At 58.0% G+C, this 16,444-nt stretch overlaps 1 protein-coding gene and 1 non-coding gene across 2 annotated transcripts; both read left to right on the top strand.

The window, feature by feature from the left end:
• Positions 1 to 15,190, top strand: EIF4H (eukaryotic translation initiation factor 4H). Its single transcript, XM_029082269.2, has 7 exons — positions 1 to 135; positions 10,003 to 10,190; positions 10,828 to 10,892; positions 11,197 to 11,293; positions 11,613 to 11,678; positions 13,118 to 13,261; positions 13,381 to 15,190. The coding sequence occupies exons 1-7, from the start codon at positions 77 to 79 to the stop codon at positions 13,518 to 13,520; spliced, it is 759 nt and encodes a 252-aa protein (XP_028938102.1). The 5' UTR covers positions 1 to 76; the 3' UTR covers positions 13,521 to 15,190.
• On the top strand, positions 12,024 to 12,145 carry MIR590 (microRNA mir-590). Its single transcript, NR_034801.1, has one exon. It is a non-coding gene; the product is annotated as a microRNA mir-590 (primary transcript).
• Positions 15,191 to 16,444: the final 1,254 nt, after the last annotated feature.

The raw sequence follows: 16,444 nt of genomic DNA, 5'->3' as shown, positions 1-16,444 counted from the left end.
AGCCCCGGCGGCGGGGGCCTTATAGCGCGGGGTCCTTCGGCGCGCGGCCTGGTTCCTCTCAGAGCGGAGACGGCAAATGGCGGACTTCGACACCTACGACGATCGGGCCTACAGCAGCTTCGGCGGCGGCAGGGGGTGAGGCCCCGGGCCCGCGGGGAGGGGGCGGGGGAGGACAGCGGGGGGAAAAGGCGGCGGGAAATGGCGGGGGGCGGCGGCGCCATGGCCGAGGGGACCCACACCGTCGGGCGGCCTCCGCCTTCCCCTCAGCCGCCGCAGCGGCCCCGCCCGCGGGCCCGGCCCCACGCACCACCGCAGACCCCCTAAAACCCCACGACGAGGGACGCATTTCTTAAGCCCTCACTCTGTGCTAAGAGCCGGGGTCGAGGCCGGGGAATGGGGCGGTCCCGCGTGGCGCTCGCGCTCTTCATCCCCATTTTATAGATCATCATCATCATCAGGATATTAAGCGCCTACTATGGGCTGAGAGCTGGTCCTCTTCGTCCCCGTTTTATAGGTGATGATAATTAGGATATTAAGCGCTTACTATGTGCTAAGGGCTGGGGTCGAGGCGAGGTAATGGGGCGGTCCCTCGTGGGGTTCGCACGCTTCATCCCCATTTTATAGATCATCATCATCAGGATATTAAGCGCTTACTATGGGCTAAGAGCTGGCAGTCTTCATCCCCGTTTTATAAATGATAATAATAAGGATATTGAGCGCTTTCTATGTGCTAAGAGCTGGGGTCGAGGGGAGGTAATGGGGCGGTCCCTCGTGGGGCTCGCACGCTTCATCCCCATTTTATAAATAATAATTAGGTTATTAAGCGCTTACTATGGGCTAAGAGCTGGCACTTTTCATCCCCGTTTTATAGGTGATGATAATTAGGATATTAAGCGCTTATTTTGTGCTAAGAGCTGGGGTCGAGGCGAGGTAATGGGGCGGCCCCTCGTGGGGTTCGCACTCTTTATCCCCATTTTATAGATAATAATAATTAGGATATTAAGCGCTTACTATGTGCTAAGAGCTGGCACTTTTCATCCCCGTTTTATAGCTAATAATAATTAGGATATTAAGCGCTTACTTTGTGCTAAGGGCTGGGGTCGAGGTGAGGTAATGGGGCGGTCCCTCGTGGGGTTCGCACTCTTCATCCCCATATTATAGATAATAATAATTACGATATTAAGCGCTTACTTTGTGCTAAGAGCTGGCACTTTTCATCCCCGTTTTATAGCTAATAATAATTAGGATATTAAGCACTTTGTGCTAAGGGCTGGGGTCGAGGCGAGGTAATGGGGCGGTCCCTCGTGGGGCTCGCAGTCTTCATCCCCATTTTATAGATGATAATTAGGATATTAAGCGCTCACTATGGGTTAAGAGCTGGGACTCTTCACCCCCATTTTATAGATAATAATAAGGATATTAAGCGCTTTGTGCCGAGCGCTGGGGTCATTGCAAGGTAATGGGGCGGTCCCTCGTGGGCCTCGCACTCTTCACCCTCATTTTATAGATAATATTTATGATATTAAGCACTTACTATGTGTTGAGCTGGCACCCTTCATCCCTATTTTATAGATAATATATCATTCATTCATTCAATAGCATCTATTGAGTGCTTACTATCATTCATTCCTTCATTCAATGGTATTTATTGAGCGCTTACTATCATTCATTCATTCAGTAACTATGGGCCGAGTGCTGGGATCGATACAAGGTAATGGGGTGGTCCCTCGTGGGGCTCACAGTCTTCATCCCTATTTTATAGATAATAATAATTACGATATTAAGCGCTTACTATGGACCGAGCGCTGGGATCAGTACAAGGTAATGGGACGGTCCCTCGTGGGGCTCGCACTCTTCACCCCCATTTTATAGATAATATTTATGATATTAAGCACTTACTATGTGCTGAGAGCTGGCACCCTTCACCCCCATTTTATAGATATTTATGATATTAAGCACTTACTATGTGCTAAGAGCTGGCACCCTTCATCCCCATTTTATAGATAATACGATATTAAGCGCTTACTATGTGCCAAGCACTGGGATCGATACAGGGTAATTGGGCGGTCCCTCTTGGGGCTCACGGTCTTCATCCCCATTTTACAGATAATAATGATATTATGCGCTTACTATGTGCCGACCGCTGTTCTAAGCGCTGGGGTTGATACAAAGTAATCGGGTGGTCCCCTTGGGGCTCACACTCTCCATCCCCATTTTACAGATAATAACGGTGGTATTTCTTAAGCGCTTACTATGTGCCAAGCACTGGGATAGATAGAAGGAAATCAAGTTGTCCCCCGTGGGGCTCACACTCTTCATCCCCATTTTACAGATAGTAATGATAGTATTTCATAAGCGCTTACTATGTGCCGAGTGCTGTTCTAAGCGCCGGGGTCGATACAAGGTAATCGGGCGGTCCCCGGAGGGGCTCACACTCTTCACCCCCATTTTACAGATAATAATAATAATGTTGTTAAGCACTTAGTATGTGCCGAGCACTGGGATTGATACAAGGTAATCAGGTTGTCCCCCATGGGGCTCACACACTTCATCCCTATTTTACAGATAATAATTATGGAATTTCTTAAGGTCCTACTATGTACCGAGCGCTGTTGTAAGCGCTGGGGTCATTCATTCATTCAATAGTATTTATTGAGCGCTTACTATTTGCAGAGCAATGTACTAAGCGCTTGGAATGTACAATTTGGCAACAGGTAGAGACAATCCCAGGTCGATACAAGGTAATCGGGTGATCCCCTGTGGGGCTCACAGTCTTCATCCCCTTTTTACAGATAATAATAATAATGGTATTTAATAATGGTATTTCTTAAGCACTTACTATGTGCCGAGCGCTGTTCTAAGCACCGGGGTCGAAACAAGGTGATCGTGCGGTCCCCCTTGGGGCTCACAGTCTTCATCCCCATTTTGCAGGTAATAACAATGATGGAATTTAAGCGCTTACTATGTGCCGAGCACTGTTCTAAGCGCCGGAGTCGATACAAGGTAATCGGGTTGTCCCCTGTGGGGTGCTCAGTCTTCATCCCCATTTTACAGATGAGGGAACCGAGACCCAAAGGAGTGAAGTGACTGGCCCAAGGTCACACAACAGAAAAGGGGCGGAGCCAGGATTAGAACCCACGACCTCTGACTCCCAAGCCCGGGCTCTTTCCGCTGAGCCCCGCAAATCCCTCGCACCACGGAGAGCCCAACCCTGACACTTGGGCTTTTATCATGATTACAATTCATAATAGTAATAATGATAACATTTGTTAAGTGCAATTAATAATAGTAATAATAATAACGATGGCATGGAAACACTTACTATGCGCCACGCACTCTTCTAAGTGTTGGGGTAGATACAAGGTAATTGGGTTGGATGATTATCCCACGTTATCCCCATCTCCCGTGGGGCTCCCATTCTTTATCCCCATTTTACAGAGGAGGGAACTGAGGCCCAGGGAAATGATGCCACTTGCCCAAGGTCACACAACGGGCAAGGGGCGGAGCCAGGATTAGAACCCGTGACGCCCAGCCTCTATCCATTGTACCATGCTGCTTTTAAGCAGAGACGCCCCGAGATAACGGTCTTGGCCCGAGGATCCTTCTCCATCACCCCGCCCTCCCCCGCATCTTCATTGATGCCGAATCATCATCATCACGCTAGTATTTAAGCACACACCACATGCAGGGAACTAAACTACTACTAATAACGGTATTTGTTAGACGCTTACTCTGTCACGCACTCTTCTAAGCGCTGGGGTACACGCAGGTTAATCAGGTTGGACCCAGCCCCAGTCCCACCTGGGGCTCAGTCTTAATCCTCATTTTGCACCTGAGGTAACTGAGGTGCAGGGAAGTGAAGTGACTTGCCCGGGGTCACACAGCAGACAAGTGGCGGATCCAGGATTAGAACTCGGGTCCTTCGGACTCCCAGGCCGGTGCTTCGTCCGCCAGGCCGTTTCCCCGATGTAATGCAATCAGATGATAACTGTGATGTGTGTTGAGCACTTTCTTTATGCCGAGCACCGTCCTCAACCCCCAGGTAGGTACAAGATAATCAGGTCCCACATGGGGGCTCACATTCTAAGTAGGAGGGAACGCACAGCGCTGTGCTCATTTGTATATATTTTTATGACCCTATTTATTTTGTTAATGAGGTGTCCATCCCCTTGATTCTGTTTATCGTGATTGTTGTTTTTGTCCGTCTGTCTCCCCCGATTAGACTGTAAGCCCGTCATTGGGCAGGGGTGGTCTCTATCTGTTGCCGAATTGTCCATTCCAAGCGCCTAGTACAGTGCTCTGCACATAGTAAGCGCTCAGTAAATACTATTGAATGAAAGGTATTCAGTCCCCATATTACAGATGCAGGAACAGGCACAGAGAAGCTAAGTAACTCGCCCAAAGTCCCACAGTAGACAAATGATGGAGCTGGGAGTCGAATCCACGTTCTCTGACTCCCAGGCCCCTGTTCTTTCCACCGGGCCGTGCTCTTTCACTCAAGTACAGACCCGGGCCCACCTGGAATTTAAAGTCAGGGAGGGAGAACGTGGTTTTAGTCCCCATTTGATAGATGAAGAAGTTGAGGACCAGAGAAGTAAAGTGAGCTGCCCAAGCACGTGGCAGGGTGGGGCCGACATCCGAGCCCAGGCTCTTCGCACCAGGGCCTCGATGTCTCTCGAGGAGGTGATCATCTCCCATCCATCAAGCACTTGGTACAGTGCTCTGCACATAGTAAGCACTCAATAAATACTATTGAATGAATCCTGGTTCTTAGGGGCCATCTTGAAACCCTTTGGGCTCGCCACCCCCCTGAAGGACACCCCGCATGGAGGTGGATCTCAACCCCTAGCAGAAAACCAGCGCACAGTTTGGAGCCCACCGGTCGGCTGCTGCAAGTGGGATGTCGGGCCGACCGCTTTCCCGAAAACGGCGACCGGGCAGAAGGCCCGGAGGGATGGGTAAAATGCCTTTCTCCTCCCCCAATAAGTCGGACGGTCAGTGGTATCCGTACAATGTTCTGTACCAAGAGTGTGGGAGAGCGCTAGCAGACGTCTTTCCTCAGGCAGTTTACAGTCGGATCCTGACCTTCAAAGAATCGATGGTGTGTTGTCGAGCATTTGCTCTGTGCAGAGCATTGTACGAAACCCTTGGGGGAGTCCAATACGACAGATGGTAGGCATGTTCCCTCCCCACAAGGAGCTTACAGTCTATAAGGAGAAACAGACTTTAAAATTAGAGAGATGCGCATAGAGCTGTGGGGCTGAGGATGGGGTGAACAGCAAATGCTTATAGGTTACAGATTCAAGTGCGTAGGGGAGGCAGAAGGGAAAGGGAGTAGGGGAAATGAAGGCTTCGTTAGGGAAGGCTTCATGGAGGAGATGTGACTTTAGAGAGACTGCGTTGGAATAAACATCTCCCAGCTGTTGGAACTCTTACTTGAACGCCATGGGCGACTTCCTTTCACCACCCTTCGCCCTCTGGCTGCCGTGACGTTGGGCCCCCACCGCTTACGTAGCCGACCGGAGGGTGAGCAAGCATTCTAGTTTGGGACCGGGAAGGAGGGAGCCTGCTGCTCCAGATCCGAGGGGAGCCTTGGTTGTGCCCCGCAAGCGCTCCAACCGGGGAGATGCCCGGGAGACGAACGGAGCTGCCGGTTAAAGTGGACTAGGGCACCTTGGCCGCTAGACCGGGGGCCCCGCGTAAGCTCATCACAGGTCAGCGCTCCGTAAATAGGCCCGGTGGGCCGGCTCCCGGCGGAAGACGGCCCCGTTGCCCGGTCGGCGCCTTCCTGCGGCGGGTGGGTCCGGTGGTGTTCCGCCAGCACCCTCCAGCTACGTGTGGTGAGTTGGTTCAGCAAAGAACGTGGCCCCGTGGCTTCTTCGGGGAGGCCCTGCCCTAGGGCCGAGTCGGGGGGACCTCCCCGGGTCAAGGACTCCGAGGAACAGCTGCCCTGTCCGGGCCAGGGACCCCTCCCGCCGACGAAGAATCGATGGCAAACAGGCCGAGCGAAGGGAATGAGATCCGGCGTGAGATGGACCGTCCACCACACACGCATATGTGGACCCTTGCTAGGTGGGCCAGCCACCGGACTCGCCCTAGGGTGGGTGCTCAGTGGACTCCCTGAAGCAGTGCAGCCTAGTGGAAAAAGCCTGAGCCTTTGAGTTGGAGACCCTGGCCTCCGATTCATTCTTTCCTTCACTCATATTTATTGAGTACTTACTGTGTGCAGAGCACTGTACTAAGCGCTTGGAAAGTACAATTGGGCAAAAGATAGAGACAATCCCTGCCCAGCAACGGGCTCACAGTCTAGAAGGGGAGAGACAACAAAACAAGTAGACAGGTAATTTAACCCTAACTCTGAAACTTGTCCGCCGTGGGACCACGGGCAGGTCACTTCTCTGGGCCTCGATTTCCTCAGGTGTTAAATGGGGGTCCCATACTTGTTCTTCCCACATGGTGTGACTCCATGTGGGACAGGGCCTGTGTGCAACCAGATTTGCATATCTTCCTCAGCACTTAGTGCAGGGTTTGGCACATAGGAAGTCTTTTAAAAATACCCTTATTAATCAATCTTCAGCCGATCCATCCAGATACAAAGGCAGGGCTAGATGGTTCGCTCGGCAGGTTTTCTCCTCCACCCCCTGAAAGACAAAATCAGCCGCTCTGTTTTAGCTCTCTCCCAATCGGGGCCTTCGCCCTGGCTCCCCGCCCTCCGGGACTTGCCTCCAGCTACCCGGCCCTGGGCTGAGAGAAGGAGGGGCCCGTGTGCCAGCGGGATGTGGGGAGTGTTGAGGAGGTGACTTGTCAAAATGATCCAAGGCCCGTTGGCCCGCACAAGTCCCCGTCGAAGTTACTGGTAGGCGTGAAACAGGAGTTGGGGAACTGGGGCATCGAGTGCTTCTTCCCGCTCCCAACCCCCCGAGTTGATGCCGAGAGCCGTCGAGGTGAAGCACCAGGTGCCGCTCGGCGTGGTTTGCTTTCGCAGCCATTGGGAGTTCATCTCCCCAAATCCTCCCCAACCCCTCCGGAGAGCGCAAGTGCCCAGCAAGGGAAAAGATGCCCCAAAGACGTCGGGTTTGTACAGGTGGGCACAGCCCGTGAGCCTCTGCCACTCACTGGCCTTCGTGGAGTCCTGGTTCCGTGCCGCACCCTATAGTAGAGTTGGTAGGTGTGATTCCTCCCCTCAAGAAGCCTCCGGTCCAGGGCGTGTGGATTTCAGGGTGGGGGCCGTTGGCCCAGGGAAACCGCATGGATTTGGCGAGTCTCCTCTTGCTGAGCACAGAGCGGGCCGGGGATTCCTTGCGTGTGATGGGTTGTGCCCCAGAATCTGACCCAGCCAGATCTCCCCCGGACTGGCCGGCATCGAGAGACCCAACCTGATTCTTTCAAAGCTAGCAGAACTTCCATCCTGCGACCGGTTATGACATAAGGCAATTTCACTGACTACTATAACTTACTTTTACTGTACAGGGTCAAGCCCAGTGCTCGAGCCCGTTTCTGGGAAAGGTAGAAGCGGGAAAGCAGTGGAGAGAATGGGGGGAGGGTCCCTGCACCCCCCCCACCCTCCACCCCCACCCCGAGCTGCCTGTTTCCACCCCCCTCCCCAGCCTTCTTCCAAAGCATCTATGCAGCAGAGCCTCCTTGAAGCTGATGGGAGTGCTGTGCCCTCGTCTGCTGCCAGACCCGGAGGGCCGGCTCTGGACCAATGGGCAGACTCCCCGCTGTGCGGCGGAGACTCCGGGCTGGGCCCTCCCATGGCCCCAGCCGCCCGCCCCCCTCCCCCCCCCCCCGGCCCCGAGTCTGCGACAAATGGTTCGATTCCGCTGCCCGCTCCTCCCCGGGGACGGGGGTCGGAACCTACTCTATTCCGGTCTTCCCTTTAAAAACCCTTTCTCCAAAATCTGGGGCGGCAACATCCAGTGGCCTCTGAGCGTCCTTACGCTCCGCTCGGATATGGGCTTTAACGCATCCCTTTCTAGACTCTCCTACCTCCCGTTCCCTCGGAGGAACTGATGAAAAGGAGACGTTTCCGGCGAATCGGCCGGCCGGCAGTCTGCCGTCTGCGGTCCCCAGATCTGCCAGTCATCCTCCACTCATTCATTCATTCATTCAGTCGTATTTATTGAGCGCTTACTGTGTGCAGAGCACTGTACAAAGCACTTGGGAAAGTACAATGCAGCAAAGAATGACATCCTCTACTCACAAAGAGCTCACAGTCTGGGCCGGGGGAGACAGACCTCAATGCAAATAAATGACTGATAAGGGCGTGAGTGCTATGGGGCTGGGAGGGGGAAGAGCAAAGGAAGCAAGTCAGGGTGATGCAGAAGGGAGAAGGAGATGAGGAAAAGTGGGGCTTATTCTGGGAAGGCCTCTTGGAGGTGTGCCTTCATTCAGGCTTTGAAGGCGGGGAGAGTCATTGTTGGATTAGAGGAGGGAGTAATTGTTGCATTAGATCAGTCAGAGGCAGGAAATGGGCTAGGGGTCCGCGGTGAGGCAGGTGAGATCGAGGCCCAGTGAGAAGGTTGGCAGCAAAGGAGCGGCGAGACCGCAGCCTGGAGCGAGAGCGGGCAGTTTGGCCACGAAGCCAGCCGGGCGACCGTGACTGGCATTTTATTAAAATATGGGATTTGGTGGCGTTGAATATCCTTTTCCCGGCCTCGTCTGTGCCTGAGGTCCCCGCGGTTCCGAAGTCAGCCTTTCCCAAAGTGCTCTTTCTGTGTCTTTGAAGGGCTTTGTCTGACATGTGCCCCAAGGCCTAGCTTATGGAGCCACCTCGGTCCCCATTGCCTCGGTGAGCTCTTGGGCCTGGGGCGAGTCAGCTTGGGGGGCGAGGGGGGAGGTTGGGCGGGGCACGGGCCTGGGAAACAAAGGGAGTCGACTCAAATCGCCTTTGCAGGCAGGGCCCCTCTGCCTTCTCTCTTTCCCCCACCACACCTCGGAGGGGGTGGGCAGGGCGGGCAGACGGTCACCAGTGACTCGGGGTGCTGGCCTGAACCTTGCTGTGCCCCGAGACTGCAGTGGGGCGACTGCCCCTCTCTCAAGGGAGCCAAGAGTCCGGCTGGGGTTTTCTTCCCCAGGAAGGTAGTAGGGAGGTGGGGGGCGGTGGCTGGCTCGGGCTCTCTGCTCTTTTCCCACTGCCCACTGGTTCCTTGCACCGGAGTGAGGAGCCGCGGGACGGGGAGGGGTGGTTGTCAGATGGTTCACTTCTCCAGTCAGTGATGATTCTTGGGTGGGGAGCATTTGAGAGAGTCTCATACAATAGAAATAGTTGACATGATCTCTGCCCTCAAGCTTAGGGTCTAGAGGGGGAGGCTGGCTGTCGAGGCCGGCTGGGTAGGGAGTGTTGCCGAGATGCTGGTGTGCCTCCCTGTGGAGGTCACGGCGTCACTGTTGGGGCGGGCGGGTGCAGGAGCAGTAACTTCCTGGCCTGTGCACAGAGCTGTCGGCCCTGGGGGTGGGGGTTTTCTCCAATCCTGCCGTGCCCTTGGGGGCATTCTGCCTCGAGGCTCCGCCTGCAAAGTGACCTTCGCTCCGCTGGTATCCCTCGGCTTCTCCATCCAGTCTCCCAGAACCCCCGAGAAGAGGCCTGATTGCCCATCAGGCTCTTCTCCCCGGGGGGGGTGGGAGTCGAGTCCTTCTGGGTGATGCCAGGGCAAGTCCGCGCCTGAACCCAGAGCTTGCGTTGGCAACAACTGCTAGCTGTGGGATGGAACCTCGTGGGGGTTGGGATGGAATGCCCCTGACTCTGGGATGGAGGGTGGGGTGTATCTTGGGCAACACATTCACCCGGGCATTTTCCCTGACCGGCTCCGGGGCCCGCTTCGGGAATAAAAAGGCCGGTGCGTTTGGAGTGGGGTCTGCGTTGCAGCATGTGTCTCGAACCTGGCGTCGGCCACGGGCTTTCTGGGCCTCTTGAAACTGCGACCCATCTTGGGGAGGGAGCGGCCCAGGCCCGGCTCTCTCCCAGAGCAGCCGCCGAACCACCAACCCCCTCTCCTCCAGGTCCCGCGGGAGCGCTGGTGGTCATGGGATGCGCAGTCAGAAGGAGCTGCCTACAGAGCCCCCCTACACCGCCTACGTCGGCAACCTCCCCTTCAACACCGTCCAAGGAGACATCGATGCCATCTTTAAGGACCTCAGCGTCCGGAGCGTCCGGCTAGTCAGAGACAAAGAGACGGACAAGTTCAAAGGTGGGTCAGGGACTGGCCAGCGGTGGTTCTGAGTGGCCGGCAGCGGCGACAGATGGCCCCTGGCTCCGGGTGCTGGCCGGATGCAGCTTGGGGAAGGGGCCCGGCAAGCCCGGTTGAGTGGGACCGTGCCTGGGACTAGAGGGTACGCTCCGAGCCCCTAAAGACGTGGGGCACTGTTTGCCTGCCTCCGCTAGGATCCGGAGCCCTCGGGACACGACTTTGCCAGATCCAGCCGCTTTCAGAGAGTGATGAAATGATGGAGGGAGACTTGGTCCTCCCCTGGGATCCTGCTCCTGGACCTTCTTGACCAGGGGCTGAGTCCACGGTCCCCTCTGGGGCCGACTGCCTTGGGGATTGGTGTGGCCAGATGGGTCTCCTGTTGACTCGCGGCCCCAGTGGCGGGGCTGGTTTCCCTTCCGTGGCCCGAGCTGAAAGCTGCCGGTGGGAGCCGGAGACCCAGCCGTCGGGCAGGCGTCGTGGGCGGGGTCGTGGGCGGGCGGAGGTTTCTCTACAGGGGCGGGGTCGGCCCGAGGCCTGCGGCCGGTGGTGCCCGGGCCTGGCGGCCACCTTGGGGGTGCTGCTCTGGGGGTGCCGTGGCCCCGGGCTGGCGGTCAGCGTGAGCCTCTCTCCGCCGCAGGGTTCTGCTATGTAGAATTCGACGAGGTGGAGTCCCTCAAGGAAGCTCTGACCTACGACGGGGCGGTGAGTTGTGCCTCCGCCGGGGTCCTGCCGGGTTAGGCCGTGGGGACGGGACCACGCGTGAAGGGCCGGTGCCGTGGCTTCTCTCTGGAGCCGAGGGGGATCTCAGATGCCCTGCAGGCGTGGAGAAGAGGGGCGCTGGGGCCCTAGCTGGCTGTCCGGCCACAGACCCCGACCCGCTGCCACAGCCCTCCACCCTACCCCTTCCTTCTGCCTTGGACGATTCAAATCGAACCTCCACCCCCGAGTTAAAACGTTACTGAACTTGCAGTATTTTATCCTTGACTATCTCCTTCCTTCCAATCAGCTCCTGGGTGACCGGGCCCTTCGAGTGGATATTGCAGAGGGCAGAAAGCAAGATAAAGGAGGCTTTGGCTTCAGGAAAGGCGGACCAGATGACAGAGGTGATCTTGGGCTACTGTCCGAGTCCTCTCTCTTCCCTCCACCCCTTGTCCCAGCCCAACTAGTCAGAGGTCCCGATGGTGGGGGCGGGGGGGCCAGTGGGCCTCCTGGGCCATCTTTCACACCCCTTGGTCGGACTCCCTTCCGTCCCCCTCACTCGCGGGGGTGAGCCCGGGGCTTTGTTGGCCTCCGCTTCCTCCCGATGGTTCTTCCGCAAGGCTGGCCCTGGGCGGTGCTGCGGGGTGGGGCGGGGGCTCCAGGACGGGGCAGGTGGTCATTCATTCGCTCCTTCTCAACCCCTTCTCGGTTTCCCTCCGGCAGGGATGGGCGGCCCTCGAGACTCCAGGGGCGGCGGAGGATGGGATTCCCGCGACGACTTCGGTTCCGGTAGCCTCATTTATTCTCTCCCCCTGCGCGGGTTCAGACGCCGGGGCCCCGTTTCCCTGTCCCCACCCGTGAGCGTGCTCCAGTCGGGCTGGGACTCCCAGCGCTCCGGCCTGGGGATCAGACCGGACTTGGAAGGAGCCTCCCCGGGGTGATCGCGCCGCGGTGCCCACCCCTGGCCCTGGGTTGTGGGTAGTGTCCACCTGCGGTGGATCCTTAACTGTCAGATGTGTCTCCCGGTAAGTGGAGGGGAGCAGGGAGGGCGGGGGACCTCCGGGCCTGAAGACTCTTCGGAGCCCAGCTCCGCTGCTCCTTTGGTGCTAAGTGACCGAATGGCTTTGTTCAGTGTTTAGAAACAAGCCTAAGCCAATCAGAAATGAGCTTATCCATAAAAGTACAGTATCGTCAGTAAACCTGTACTTTTATGGATAAGCTAGTCTCTGATTGAAACACGCAACAAGTCTCCTCAAAGCTAGCGCCGTGCGGCCACTGGCTACTGTTTGGGGGTGGCCCCGCCGCCCTGGGGCTCTGCCCGCAGGTCCCGGGTGGGTCAGGGAGTACGCTAAGGCCCTCGATAGGCATCCTTTTCGTTAGTCCACGTTTTGGGGCAGCCCCCTTAGGCTGGGCGCGCTGTCCTTGTCCTCGAGAGGCAGGGAGAGGGGCTGGCTTCCCCACCTTAACGGAGGAGGAAATGGAGGCCCGGGAAGGCTAAGCGGCCCGCCCAGGATCGCACAGCAGGCCAGGCAAGAGGCGGTGGGCTAGGACCCGGGTCTCCCGATGAAGCCAGATGTGCCTATTGGACTCGTCTGTGTTGGTTGCGGGGGAGGAGGGGGTGCAGAGTTGTGTCGTGGACTCGGGCCTCAACTCCAAACTTCCGGGTCCTCGGGCAGACGGCCAGCAGGAGGATTTTGACCTACCGTGGGGCCCTTTTCATCCCCGGTTCAGAGGGTGCAGTGAAATGACCCACGGTGTGCAGGGGCACCAGCCCCGAGAGAGGCCAGGGTAGGAGGGCTGGGAGCCGTGAGCGGCCCCAGGTTTCCCTCGGGCTCTCTGTGCTCCCGGACCCGAGTGGCCCGTCAGGTCTGGCGTGGGCAGGCAGACTCGGGACAGGGCCGGCCCATCCGGCCCCACAGCCTGGAAACGGGCACAGTGTTCCCCAGGCCCCAGCGGCGGCCTCCCCGGCTCGGATGGTGTGGCACGGATGTGCCGTGAGCGCCCCGGGGCGGGTCTCCGTATGTCCATTCTTCCACACCCTCTGGCGATAGGCCCACCTGGCAGCCGGGGACTCTGCCTCCTGGGCTGCGGGCACCGCAGTCCAGCAGCTCACCCGCCAGAACGCGTCATGTCCTCGCCAGGATGTGCGGTGAGGGCGTGTGTCCCGGCGGGGCCGGGGGCCCTTGGGCCTTGGCTCTTGGCAACCCTGTGCCCTCCTCCCTCCGCAGGCTTCAAGGATGACTTCCTCGGGGGCCGGGGCGGAGGAAGCCGCCCCGGAGACCGGCGGCCGGGCGGACCCCCGATGGGCAGCCGCTTCCGGGACGGGCCTCCCCTCCGCGGCTCCTCCATGGATTTCAGAGAACCGACAGAAGGTAGGTGCCCGAGTCAGCCGGCCCCTGGCGGGGGGGGCGGGGGGCGGGATCCGGGGGGAGAGGGGCAGTGCCTTGCCCCCTCCCGCCCTCGCCGACCCCGTCGCTCTCTGTCTCCGCAGAGGAGCGGGCACAGAGGCCCCGGCTCCAGCTGAAACCTCGGACAGTCGCCACCCCCCTGAACCAAGTCGCCAACCCCAACTCGGCCATCTTCGGTGGCGCCCGGCCCAGGGAGGAAGTGGTCCAGAAGGAGCAGGAGTGAGCCCCGAGGCCCCGGGACCAGGGGAGAACTGAGCGCCAGAGCTGTGCAGCCGGCCCTGTCCTCCTCCTCCTCCCTCCTCCCTCCTCCTCACCCTCCTCCTCCTCCTTTCTCCAAACTGAAAACACGGAGCTTGTGAATGCATGTCAGCTGTTAACAAGTGGTTTTTAGTACGTTCTTGGCTTCGCTGTATCTAGTGCCTGTTTTGTGCTGGTTTTTTTTTTCACGCTCCCCCCCACCCCCCTCTCCTCCTCTTCCTCCTTCTCACTCTCCCCACAGCCTGGTTTTCGAAGGCAAGTGGATGATGACAAAAGCAGCCCGGAGTTTCCCCGGGCAGAGGGGCTGCTCCCTGCCCCCCAGCTTTCTCGGCTTTACTCCGGAAACACGGGTTAGAGTGGGGACCGGATCCCGGGTCGGTTCTGGGCCGGGCCCTCGGGCTCTCCCCGGGGCTCCGGCCCGCGGTGGGTCTGGGTGTCGGGCCCCCAGAGGCTCCTGGGGAAGCAGCGTCCCATCCTCCGAGCGGAGCGGGGTCCCCTGCCCGGGAGCAGGGAGCAGAAGCGCCTCCGCTCTGGGGTCTCGCTGCAGCTTCTTTCGGGGAGTTTCCCGTCTGGGTCCCCAGCCAGACCGCTGGTTGCCGTGGCGAACCCTGCTTGGGTCTGGAGCTGGCGCTGGGGAGGGCTCTACCTCAACCGGAGGGGTCTCGGCACCGCCAGACGCCGCGACAGCCCCGTGGGTCGCCTCCCTGTCCCCTCCCAACCCCGGTCGCTCAGGCGGCAGGCTGCAGTCTCGGTTTGGGGCCCGGGGTTTCGGGGCCGCGAGAGCGGGGGCGACTCTTGCCTGTCCGTGTGGGAGACGTTTGGCCCCGTCTGTGGATGATGGAGTTTGCCATTGTCTTGGGGGTGACGGGAACCCCCGGCTGCTCAGAATGGGCCCCGGTCCCCACCGCCAGCCGAAGGGCGGAGGCGCAGTGACGAGGCGTCGTCGGCCGGGGTGCCGGCTGTCGGAGCGGGCCCACGGTTGGGGTGGGCAGGGCTTGCGACGCCTAGTCCGTTCCCTCTCCCGCCTCCCCGCCCCGGGCCTGCTGGGGATAGAGCTGAGGATGGATCCGGACTGGCCTTGGGCCAGGCTCCCCCCACACCCCCCCAGGGGTCAGTTCTCCACTCTGGGCTCCTAATGTCTCCTCTGTTAGACCCGTGTCTCTGCCACACAAAACCCTCCTTCCCTGTCCACTCTCTGTCATCCGTCTCTCTACGTCCCGGTCTTCCCTCCTTCACCCTCTGGCCTCCTCCCGCCGTCATCCTCCCTCCCCTTCCGCTGTCCTCTTCTCCCCCCGTCCCGTCCCGTCCCTCCCTCCCCAACCCCCCATCTACTCTGCTTCGGAGATAAGAACCATTTGTGTAACACCAATACTTAATTTAAGAGAGACATGCATTATGTGGTTGTAATCAAAACTGATACTTTTTGAATGACCTACTTCCATCCTCAATGTGGAGAAACAATGGGAAAGGACAAGAGTCCACCCTTAACCGCGGAATCAGTCCGGTTGGCTTTTAAATGCCAGAATGGAATCCCAAACCCTTAACCCATTCTGCTTCATGACAGAAAGTAAATTTATGGATATGGTATTTTGTGAATGATCTTTTAAATAAAAGAAAACCTTAAGTAATAGTTAAGACATTGGACTTCACTGGGGTCTCCTTGGGGGCTTGCCCAGGGGCCCCAGGCGGCTCTGGGCCTGTGGGGGCGGGGCGGCGGGTCTGGGATCCCAGCACTGGCGTCCACGTCCCCGTCCTGGAGAGCGGACGGGTTGTGGTGCGTTTGGCCCCTGTGGTGACCTGCCCTTTGGCCGGTGGCGAGGTGGCACCGTGAAACGGGCGCTCGGAGCTTCCGGGGGGGCGAGAGAGCTTGCAGAGGGGCCTTGGAGATGCCCCCTCGCCCGTGCTGGGCCTACCCTGCCCTCCTCTTCCCCCGGGAGCTGTGGCCATGATAAGCGGCTCTGGCTCACATCCCAGACCCGTCTCCTGCCTTTTAGCGGAGCAGACCGAGGCTGGTCTAGCCCCGAGCCACCCCAGCTTAGGTGACGGGACTAACCTGAGAAGCGGCGTGGCCTAGTGGATGGAGCACGGGCCTGCGAGTCGGAAGGTCCTGGATTCTAATCCTGACTCTGCCTTCTGTCTGCTGTGTGATCTTGGGCAAGTCACTTTGTGCCTCAGTTCCCTCAACTGTAAATGGGGCGTGAGAATGGGTGTCCCACGTGGGATAGGGACTGGGTGCAACCTGATTTAGTTATATCCATCTAAAGAGGAGAGAGGGCTGGGCATCTAGTAAGCATTTAACAAAATACCATTATCATTATTATTATTATTAGGACCCCGGGTCCTAGCTGGAACGGCATTTACCCAGATGTCATGAACTGAGCGAGGGGCCTCCCCCCCGACCCCAAGGGCCGGGCACTGTGTTGAACTTGGTTGAGTGTAGGGCAGAAACGCCAGTCCCGTTCCCTGCCCACGAGTCACTGCTGCTCTGGAGCTGGGGTTCATTCGGTCGTTTTTATTGAGCACTCACTGCGTGCAGAGCACTGTACTAGACGCTTGGGAAAGTACAACAATAAACGGTGACGGTCCCTGCCCGCGACGAACTCAGACCAGAGGCGGGAGACAGACGTAAATAAAATTACAGATAAATACATAAGTGCTTCGGGGCGTGGGAGGCGGGGAAGAGCAAAGGGAGCAAGTCAGGGTGACGCAGAAGGGAGTGGGAGATGAGAAAAAGCGGGGCTTAGTGTGGGAAGGCCTCTTGGAGGAGATGGGCCTTCGATAAGGCTCTGAAGCGGAGAGAGTGGTCGTCTGTGGGAATAGAGGAGGGGCCTTCCAGGCCAGGGGCGGGACGTGGGCTGGGGGTTGGCGGCGAGACGGTCACATTGAGAA

Source organism: Ornithorhynchus anatinus, chromosome 17 (assembly GCF_004115215.2).
Source record: "Ornithorhynchus anatinus isolate Pmale09 chromosome 17, mOrnAna1.pri.v4, whole genome shotgun sequence".
Lineage (NCBI taxonomy): Eukaryota > Metazoa > Chordata > Mammalia > Monotremata > Ornithorhynchidae > Ornithorhynchus > Ornithorhynchus anatinus.
The sequence above is the reverse complement of the archived record's forward strand: the minus strand, read 5'-3'. Positions and strand labels throughout refer to the sequence as shown.